The sequence below is a fragment of the Engraulis encrasicolus genome, chromosome 15 (genome assembly GCF_034702125.1).
Source record: "Engraulis encrasicolus isolate BLACKSEA-1 chromosome 15, IST_EnEncr_1.0, whole genome shotgun sequence".
Taxonomy (NCBI): domain Eukaryota; kingdom Metazoa; phylum Chordata; class Actinopteri; order Clupeiformes; family Engraulidae; genus Engraulis; species Engraulis encrasicolus.
The window spans coordinates 38625904-38636999 of NC_085871.1; the positions used below are offsets into that span (position 1 = coordinate 38625904).

At 39.4% G+C, this 11096-nt stretch overlaps 1 protein-coding gene across 1 annotated transcript; it reads left to right on the forward strand.

The window, feature by feature from the left end:
- The first annotated feature begins 1365 nt into the window (after positions 1–1365).
- LOC134464638 (uncharacterized) lies at positions 1366–9255 on the forward strand. The gene is made up of 3 exons (XM_063218034.1): positions 1366–1495; positions 2739–2802; positions 6218–9255. The coding sequence occupies exon 3, from the start codon at positions 6229–6231 to the stop codon at positions 8308–8310; it is 2082 nt and encodes a 693-aa protein (XP_063074104.1). The 5' UTR covers positions 1366–1495; positions 2739–2802; positions 6218–6228; the 3' UTR covers positions 8311–9255.
- The last annotated feature ends 1841 nt before the right edge of the window (positions 9256–11096 follow it).

Below are 11096 nucleotides of genomic sequence, written 5' to 3' on the forward strand. Positions count from 1 at the left end.
TCTTCTCTCTTCTCTTCTCTTCTCTTCTCTTCTCTTCTCTTCTCTTCTCTACTTCTCTCTGTCCTTCATTTTCTGACCATTTGTGCATTGGGGTGGTAAGGGATTCTTAAACCCCTTTTTAAGGGCAAGAAAGGCTGAAGATATAGAAATGATTTATTGAATGTACATACATATTGGATGTTTATTTATTCCTCAAACCAGCTTATTTTATTTTATTAAAATAGAATAGTTAAGTGCAACTTCATGATGGCCTGCCTTTACACGTGTGTGTGTGCGTGTGCGTGTGCGTGTGTGTGTGTGTGTGTGTGTGTGTGTGTTGTGTGTGCGTGCGTGCGTGCGTGTGTTGTGTGTGTACTGTTCATTACACTATGCTGGTCTATAGACGTTGATGTAGCAAGCATGCTGTTTGCACTTTTTGCAGGCATGTGTTTCGCACGCTATTCTGTGACTTTGAGATACATATCACTGACATTGTAAGCATGGACTGGCCTTTTGAGCTACCTATGAGAAAGATCTGCATGATTTTGCAACGCATTGAGACATATGGTGATTGCCAATGGGTTTGCATGACAGTGGCAGGGTTGTGGGGAGCATTTGGGCAGTTTTTGAGAACCTTTTGGGCGGGATTTGATCACACACATCTGGCAACACTGCTCTTACAGGCTATAGAGTTATTGTCTGTTATGCAGTATATTCATTGAGACTGGAAATGTCAACCTTTCCTGCAGTAACACTTAGGGCAACACTTGTATGCATGCATGCATGTATGCATGTATGTATGTATGTATGTATGTATGTATGTATGTATGTATGTATGTATGTATGTATGTATGTATGTATGTATGTATGTATGTATGTATGTATGTATGTATGTATGTATGTATGTATGTATGTATGTATGTATGTATGTATGTATGTATGTATGTATGCATGTATGTATGTATGTATGTCATTTCAATTCTTTGTATGACCACCTCATGTAAAGAAATTGACAATAAAGCCAACTTGACTTGAACACTTCAGAATAGGGTTCATATGTTGTTATTAGCTACTAATTAATGTCTGTATAAGTTGCTTATAAGACACGTGTTGAGAGGGCCAACTAGATCCTCATTACGACTATATCAATAATAAAGGCCTTATTGGAAGTGAACAAAAAAATGGCAATACATGTCTAACAAATGACTGCTTTTGCCTAACACAAGTCTTTTAAGTCATTTACACAGACACTAGTAGCTACGCTACTGTAGATGTGTATTAGAGGCTAACGTGAACCTTTAAAAAATCGTTCTTTCTTTCTTTCTTTCTTTCTTTCTTTCTTTCTTTCTTTCTTTCTTTCTTTCTTTCTTTCATAGGAGTGGCTTGGCATGTTAAAGGGGCAGGTACTTCTGATGCGCTGAGTCAGGTTGGGGCCGAGAGAGCTCCATAAAAAGGGCCATGTTCAAGCCAAGAAGCCACCTCTCCAGAGGCTCTCTGAAGATCTTCCACACCACTGGTGAGTAGTCTGGCTCTCACAACACTCGATGTTGAGAACTTCTGTCATCTTGCTATTCTTTCTTGTTTCTGTCTCTCCTTTCCACTTCACTTTTTATTTTCATCTTTAACATTGATGTTTATCCATCAGTAAGCACTTTGAGCTGCATGCCTTGTATCATATTGTGCACTTGATGTTGAGAACGTAGAGAAAATCTCACAAAGAAATAGCTAAAGATGAGGTTATGCATAATTTAGGACTGAAGTTATTTTTTGAGTCTGGCTCTCACAACTGGCTCTTTATCTTATTTTTTATTTTTTGCTTACTGCCCTTTATGCTGCAAAAATGTTTATTATGCTGCTAAATTTGTTTTATTGTTTTGAATAACATTTTAGTTAGACACTGTTTACACTGTTTTAAAATGTGCTTTATAAATAAAATTTACTTACTTACTTACAACATTTGATGTTGAACTTAGAGAAAATCTCTCAAAGAAATGATTTATGAGTAACCTCTTTAGGGTTATGCACAATTTAGGTCTTAAATTATTTTTTGATACTAATATCGTGGTGCTTCTCTATGAATTGTGCAGTCTACACAACATTCTGTAAATTCCCATGTAGTTTTTTTGGTTGTCTATCATACTAAGAAACACAAGTGCCATACAGTGTTGCCAGATTGGGCTGTTTCCCGCCCAATTGGGCTGCTTAGGATGGCCGTGTGTGGCTAAAAATTGCATTTAGCAGCAAAACCTGCCCAATTTTTGCCATAGAAATCAATAGAATTGGGCGGGATTTTGTGCTTCTGGGCAGGTTTTGAGCATTTTTTGGGCTGGAAATCATCAGCCTCATCTGGCAACCCTGGTGCCATATTTTCCCATTGAAGAGCCCTTTTACAAAATGCTACGTATCTATTTGCAAACATTTTCATAACTGGTGGTGTTTTTGTGCTTCCCTGTTTATATCAGTAAAGCGACTCTTTTGTTGTTTGAATGCATAACTAAGCATGCATAATTAAGCTGTTATCCTCAGGAATATGCGTACTAATAAGGATACCCAGGGTGCATTTCTCGAAAGCGTAGTTGTTAGCCAGTTAGCAACTTGGGTAGTTGCCAATGGGAAATTGCATTGAAAGCAACAAAGTAGCTAATCAAGTTAGCAACTATGGTTTCGAGAAATGCACCCAGCATGTTATTTGTGATCTATTACTGACCCCCCCCCTCTTCCTTTTTTTCTTTTTTTTCTTTTTTTTTTTGTCTTTTAAGATTTCCAACAGTGATCACTGCATCTCATTTCATCTCTGCATCTCTGTCATCCCAGGATCTCTAAGTAAGTATACAATATGAAAAATATCAAAGTAATTCACTTGTGCTAATACACTTGAATTTATGAATAGAATGCATGAAGTAGTGTACTGCTACATGTATCTATCATGTATCATAATATGTACAGACCACTTCGAAATTTTCGCTTTTCCTGATTTAACTATGGATAGGTATGTGTTTGAGTAAAACAAACATTGTTATTTCATTCTATAAACTACTGAAAACATTTCCTCCAAATATCAAATTAAAATATTGTCATTTACGGCTTTTATTTGCAGAAAACTACAGATGATCAAAATGAACACAAAACATGCAATGTTGTCAGGCCTCAAAAAAGGGAAAGAAAACAAGATGGTATTAACTTTAAGGGCTTCCGCACACCGGCTCCGACAAAGTGCTGAGCACTGCTCAGCTAAAATTCGATTCCATTGTTTTCAATAGAACCACGCACACTGGCGTCGATGTCGGATAGCAATTAGAGACAAGTTCTATTTTGTCGGCGCCGCCCATTGACTATCAATGCAATGTTCGTGTGAAATTGGGTTTGGGGGTCCGAATTCTGTCGGAAGCAAAAGTGCGCCGCAGTGCTGTCGGAGCCAATGTGCGGCCGGCCTTAAACAACATAATAATAATGTTTTAACTTAGGAAGAGTTCATAAATCAATATTTGGTGGAACAAGTCTGATTTTTAATCACATCTTTCATGCATTTTGGTATGCTTTCCACTTGTCTTTCACATTGTCCTTAGATGATTTTATTCCATACATGGTGCAAGACTTCAGGTTGCTGAGCTTGCGTTGATGGCTTTTGACCTTCCGGCTTCCTCTTCATTACATTACAGAGGTTTTCAATTGGTTTTCGTGCCAGGAGTTTGGGCTGGCCATAACAGGGTATTGATCTGGTGGTTCTCGATCCACACCTTGGGTGCGTTCCAATATGCGACCTTGCGTCCTCCACTTGTGCTTGTGGCCTCATACCAGGAAGTAATATGTCATGATGACATCACTGACAACAGCATTGTATTTCAATATCTCACAAAAGCTCAATTGTTAAGTCATTTTCTCATTTGCAATTGGGATGGTGAATGAAAAACAGTTCCCAAACAGTTGTTGTGGCTAGGCTGACAGCTGGGAAACTTTATTGTTTTCTCCACGGAGGAGGGGCCAGGAGGCGGAGCGAGGCAACAAGCACAAGTGGAGGACGCAAGGTCACATATTGGAACGCATGCCTTGATTGACCAAGATGAGAAGCTTGGACCATTGTCCTTCTTTAAAAACAGTCCTCAGAATTCAGGGACATTGTTAGAATAGGAGGAAGCAAGTTTTGATCCAATATAATAACGTTGTATGTGGCTTCAGTAACACACTGTTAGCAAAGATTAATCAGCCCAATTTAAATCTTGTTGAAGCACTCTCAGATCATCAACAATCATCCTTGCCCAAATTTCATATCCAATCCAACACCTGGTCATCCAATGCTTAGCTAGAGACCTGGAGAGGTCTACAAATCATAGTGTTTTTGCACCTGCCTTTAAATTTGGCAGAGAGGTGATGATCTGAGGGTGCTTCAACAAGGCTGAAATCGGTCAACTTCATCTTTGCGAAGGGTGCATTACTGAAACCATGTACAAAACCATGATCTTGAAATAAAACCTCCTTCCCTCTACTCTGACAATGTCCCCCAACTCTGAGGAATCTCTTTTTCACCAGAGCAACGCTTCAAACCACACAGCTTTGTCAATTAGTGTGAGGATGGTGGGCTACCATATCAAGACCAAGTCATAGCCAGCCCAATCTCCAGGACTGAGTCCCATTGAAAACTTCTGAAATGTGATGAAGAAGAAGAGGGATGGTCGCAAGCCATCAAATAAAGCTCAGCAACTTGAATTTTTGCACCATGAGCAGTATTGCCAGATTGGCCGGTTACCCGCCCAATTGTGCTGCTTGGGATGGCTGTCTGCTGGTAAAAACAGGAAAAATCTGCCATTTGATGTGGTTTTTTTCTGCAGTTTTATGCCATTAGAAATCAATGCAATTTGTTGAAATTGTGCGGAATTTAGCGCCTCTTGGCGGTATTTGAGCAGTTTTTGGGCAGGATGTGATCAGACACATCTGGCAACACTGACCACGAGTGGAGTCATCCAAGAACAATGCGACAGACTGGTGGAGACATGACAAAATGTGTGAAATCTGTTATTAAAATACTGGGCTATTCCACCAAACATTGATATCTGAACTCTTCCTGAGTTGCAGCATTACTATTATGTTGTTTAAAAGTGAATAGCATCTTGTTTTCTTTGCCTTTTTTGAGGCCTAAAAACATTGCACATTTAAATGTTCTGCAAATAAATGTAAATTCAGAGGAAATGTTGGTAGTTTATAGAATAAAACAACAATTCACCTTACATATGGGTACAATGTATCATTGACCTCAATGGGTAAAATGGTATAAAATAAAATAGAAAAAGGTACATAGCAGTAGTGAAATGTTTATTTTCTTAAAGAAGAGATTGTACAGCTTTATATTAAGGGAAGACATACAAAAAGATCTGTATTGTCACACAAGGTTTTGGGTGCTCTGAAAACCAGACTGAAAATGATTTTACAGATTTCAGATAGTCTGAATCATATAATTTCTTCTGTGCTAATTCATCTAAGGTACATTTGAGCTGTCTTCATTATATACAGCTGTTACAACTTTGATTAAAAACAAAGGCACCCATTTCCATCACTCTCTTATATAAAACTATTATGTAACTTTGAAAGGAAACAATTTAACTTTTTTTTCTCTCTTGAATGTGTAAGGAAGATCTGATAATATTTTCAGAAGATTCAAAATAATATTTTCAAAAGATAGATTTGTTTAATTGATGACCCCCATATGCTTACGTTTTGCAGGGCATGGATGTTTTTTTTTTTTTTTTTTTTTTTTTTAAACGCTTTGGTTTTAGCCACGTAAACCACGTTAAGAGCTTAAAAATCTGCATTTTAAAAATCCGGATTTAAAAATATCCACTGAAAATATCCCATCTAGGGGGCTAAAACGCACCTGTTACATTGGAGTTTTTATTTTTATCCACATGTGGCATTTACACCTAAACAGGATAAAAAATATTCGCATCTAACAATATCCAAACACTTGTAAACGGAAATGCTCGTCTTCTCAAATTTTGTAGAAATATCTGTGAGGCAGGGCGATTGTCTTACATTCAATTCAAACATTTGATTCTGAAAGGCACAAAAAGTAGACAGAATAGAAATGGTCTGGTCGCCTTCACAAAATTTGGGCCAAAGACTTTGATGAACATACAGTAATTTCAAAGTCCACAAACATAATTGTAGAAATATTATGAAAAAAGACAAGTTGTACACATTGACAACAGTATCATTAATATGACTTCATAATTTTGTATCACTTTAGGTAGACATACCATGGCATCCACACAGATCGTAAAGAAAAAGAAGGAGCTCACTACTGCCGCCAAGATAAGAAAAGACACCGAGCTGATCTTGGCACCCCATGCCAACTGGGACAAGTATTTGACTCCAGCTCCCATGTCAGTTGCAGTGCTAGGAGAGTTAGTGTTCATATCTGCAAAAGATGATTTCTCCATCAACAAAAACCCACCCAAAGACGGCTACAAGTACATGAAGTATCCCGATTCATTCAAAGCTTCTCTCATGCAAGTGTGCAACAGTGGCTGGCATGCTTTTAACGATGCACACAACAGCATGGACCAGATTCGACTGCACACCGCCAACGTGCCAACCTATGTTAGGCAAGCGGTTGAGATCATTCTCATGGATGATGATAAGCTGATGACCATTATGTTGCCAAATGTACTGGGCACTTTGGAGCAAACAACTAGCGCGTGTTTGTCTCTGTCCGAGTCTACCACTAAGAACTTCAAGTTCGTTGTTAGCTTAGTCCATGAGCTGCTTGAAGCGAGCACAAACGCGCATCAAGCTTACAACGTAGACCTCAAGAAAGTAAACCAAACCATACAGGAATACACGCTCAGACAGAAAGCAAAGGAGGAGGCGAGCAAACGATCCGAACAAGAATTGAAAGAGTTCAAGGAGAAGTGGGAGAAAGCGGAGAAGTTGTACGACGAGATGATGAAGAAGATGCCAAGTGGATGGGACATGATCGGGATGAACCTGGCAGAGGGAATGGCTGAGAGTCTCAATACTCTAGTGTCAGGGTTAACCAATATTGTGACCTTAAACTTTGGCAAAATGTTTGGGGATGGAGGATCTAGCCCTTCAGGCAAGCCAGATAAACCAGGCAACTCTCAAGGACCTTCGAAGGTAGACCAATACTTTGACGCGAAGGACATCTACAGTAGAAGCACCACAATCGTTTCTATAATTGAGCAACTGAAGGTTTGTTTCAAAGACGGCAAAATAGATTTTGCCCAATTGTATGACCAGAAGGAAGCCAAAGCAAAGACTGATTGGAATAAACAGTTCCTGATCAAAGAGAAAGCTGAAGTTGCTCAAGGAAAAGAATGTCCACCGAAGAAAGAAGCGTTAGCACTTTACGACGAAGGCATATCAATCTGCAATAAACTGGAAGAGATTGCACCCAAAGAACAGTGTGAGCCTGAAGTCGAGCAAAAGATCGCCAAAGATATTGATGACCTGCTTGTGAAGGTGAAAACTTTTGATTCAACAGGCAGACAACTCAGCGGCTCAAATCCGATGTCTGCAACACCTCCTCAGCTAAGCAAAGGGAAGAAGAGAGCTTCAGAGTACGCTGTGGAAAATGCAAAAGTCATGATAGAAGAGGCCAGAAAAAAATTGGACAGTGCTAGGGATGTCTACACCAAATCCATTGACAGACTGGAGAAGAACAAGCAGGAAATGACCGATATTCTTACTACTTTAGCCAGTGCTGATATCCAGAAGATTGACTTCAAGACCACCTTGGAGTTCCTAGGCCTCGGCCTTAAGGCACTGGCAAACGTGAAGGAGCAATGGGAGAAGATGGTGCAGTTCTTTCAGGTCGTGACAAACATCATCAAAGCCGCCTTGAACAGTGCCACAGTGTCGTTCAAGAAGCAAGTGGAGTCAGCTGCAGAGCTCCACCAAGCAGGCCTTACAAGCTACAACAGTGTCAAGTTTGTCAAAGACGGCGTGTACACCCAAGCTTTCCAAGTCAGCACTTTGTCCAATTTGGTCCACTTGATCTCTACAACATACGTCGAGGTCTCAGACAAGCACATCATGGACAGGATCAGTAGTCTGGGAAGGCTGATGAACCTGGACGTCAGCTCGCCTGAGTTTCAACGTGAGCGCATGACCTTGCAAAGTGGATGCAAGCAGGCCCAGGCCGCTATAGAGCAGCTGGTCAAGAAGAACAAGATGGAATTCCAATCGCAGGTTGCAAGTCGACTGAGTGAAATCACCGAGTTGGAAGCATTGCTACCCCCTGCTACCCAAGAGCAAGAGAAGAAGGTTCAAATGATCGTCAATTCTCCTTCAGCTGAAGATATGGATCAGTTTTACTAAGATGTCCTTTCCTTTGGCAGCAAAGGTCAAAGTGTCACAGTTCACCGCTGAGAAATGAATTGTTTGAAGATTAGCTAAACTTAGATCAGTCGTACATTTCAGTGAGAATGTCAGCTTTCAATGTTTTAATCTTAATGTTAGTTCCAGTTCTGTTATTTACTTAAAGTTCAGGCTACACAAGATTCTATTCAAATTGTCACAAAATTGTACAAATGAACGAATGAATCAGCCTTCAGCTCCCTGCTGTACCACCAGTCAGAACACTTGTGGAAGTGTTCGCCTTCATTTTCAAGAGAAGTAATCCAGTTAAATGCAGTTGAAGACAAATTTAGAACTTTTATGATTTTCAAATTATCTATTTTTGATTTTCAATTTTAGCATATCCTTCTCATTGATTTTCTTTAATCTATTTTGAGTTTTTGTCTTCACTGCATTCATCACAGCCTGATAACTCATGAGAGAGAGAGGCTACTGTACTTCATTGTATTTTGATGATGAAAATAAATGTGCCATTATAAAATATGTTCTGTTTCTCTGCATGTTTAATGTGTACCATTATTTTGTCAGCTATAGGGAGGCAAATTATCGATTAATTCATTAATCATTAGTTGATAGCCTTATCGATCGACTTACGATTACAGTAATTGATAAGCAGCGTATTCCCCCTGAAATCTCAATGTTTCTCTAAAATAACCTACTAAATAATAAAAAAAAATTAGATATTGAGATTAAATACCACATTTAAGTTCTATTTCAATTCTTTAATCCAAAGGTGATTTAAATATTCCCGCTATTCACACCCCTCCTCACACACACTCTTCACATAGCCTATCCATTTCACCTGGGTCTGTTGTCAGTTGAATTGTCGATTAATTGCGATTAATGTTTTTTAATCGATTAAGGCATTAAGGCAGGGGTCAGGAACCTTTTTGGTGGAGAGAGCCATAAACGCCAAATGTTTTAAATGAAATTTTCATGAGAGCCATATCATTTTTTTGAATACAATCAAAAGCATGTATTTCAATTAAGAGTGCACTGTCAAGTTGTTGCTTTTATTGATTACAGGTAAGTATAGGGTTGCCAACTGTCATCTTCATTATGGCGAGGGTCTGGGAGAATTTTGTATTTCTTAGATGTAATTTCCTGCATTTTAACACTTTTTAACCTCCCTTGTCCCGTTTCAACTCAATATGGAACCCGTACTTTTATTTATAAATACAGAGTGGTTCCATATTTCAAGGGATGGTTGGCAACCCTAGATAAGTGAGAGCCATATACAGTTCCCAAAAGAGCCACATGTGGCTCTAGAGAGCCATAGGTTCCTGACCCCTGCATTAAGGCATCGATTAATCGTTTACATCCCTAGTCAGCTATGATAGACACACACATCAAAGGCTTGAGACACACTTATCCAGTCAAAGAAGGCTGTATTGTCAATTTATTTCTGTGGGATGCACTTGATCAAAATTGAATACCTTAACCAAATGGCATAACATAGTAAACTATATAAGAACACTACGTAGATAGATACTACATAGATTTGTTGACAAATCCTTTGTGCTTGAACAAATGGCTTTAGTCAGATAGCCGCCATGTTCAATTGGTATGATGCTGCCAAAAACCGGTGACATGGCAAAACACACATTATCCTCTTCATCAGTGTTTCTTAACCTTTTTTCCTTTACGCACACCCTTACCTGTGCCCAAGACAAGCCGCGCACCCCCAACCTAAACTTCTACACGTGTATATGCACTAATAATGATTTAAGTGATTCATTACAATGATTCTTGCTTGAGACATTAATCAATACCTGAATACCTTTACATGGGGATCAAGAGCTGTTTTAATTTGGTTTTGATTTGGCCTAATAGCCTACTGTTTGCTAGCAGAATTTTGGTCACAAGTTCAACCTCAACACAAACACAAAACACTCCCTGAAATCTCTGGCGCACTGCCAGGGGGAACCCGCACCCCAGGTCAAGAACCATTGCTCTAGATGGCTGTGAGGAATCTACGAAAAACATAGGTAATCAGACCAGTAGTTCATTTCTGGAAAGCGTAGTTGTTTGCTACTTTGTTGGTTGCAATGCATTTTCCCATTGGCAACTACCGAAATTGCTAACTGCTAACAACTACGCTTTCCAGAAATGCACCCCAGGGTTGGACTATGCATAAAAAGGATGAAAACTTTTTCACGCTAGTAATCTACTGTACACAGACAAAAGCATTGTAGGCTACAGTTATACCGGGAACCCAGGTTCGATATTGACCTGAGGTCATTTCCAAGTCCTTTCCTATGGCTGAATCTCAAATGGTGCACTTGTGCACTTTAGGTTATCATGTTTCAGTGCGCATGCCTTATTAGTTAAGCACTGAAACATAGTGCCCGAAGTGCACAAGTGCGCCATTTGAGATCCAGCCTATGTCTCCCTCCCACTAAAGTCATTGTCACCGTATTTTACTATCCTAGCTCAGTAAAAGCAAAACCCCAAAGATTAATATTCATTAAAAAAGATTCAGAGAGGAAAAGAAGAACAGATGGTCAGGAGATGTTCGGTACCCCATTAGATCTTGCTGAAGAGAGATGCGTTGCTTAAGACTTCCAGATTGTAATGCATTGCACCTTTACGTAAATGGGAGAAAATGAAAACATCAAGGTTCAACAGATAGCCTTAAACTATCTGACCACCTGCTTGAGATTCGTAGCAGAATGCCCCAACTCACAGAAAGCGCAAGAGTTTTTTTTATCCTTTCGCTTTCAGTAGAAGTCCATCACACAAATGTC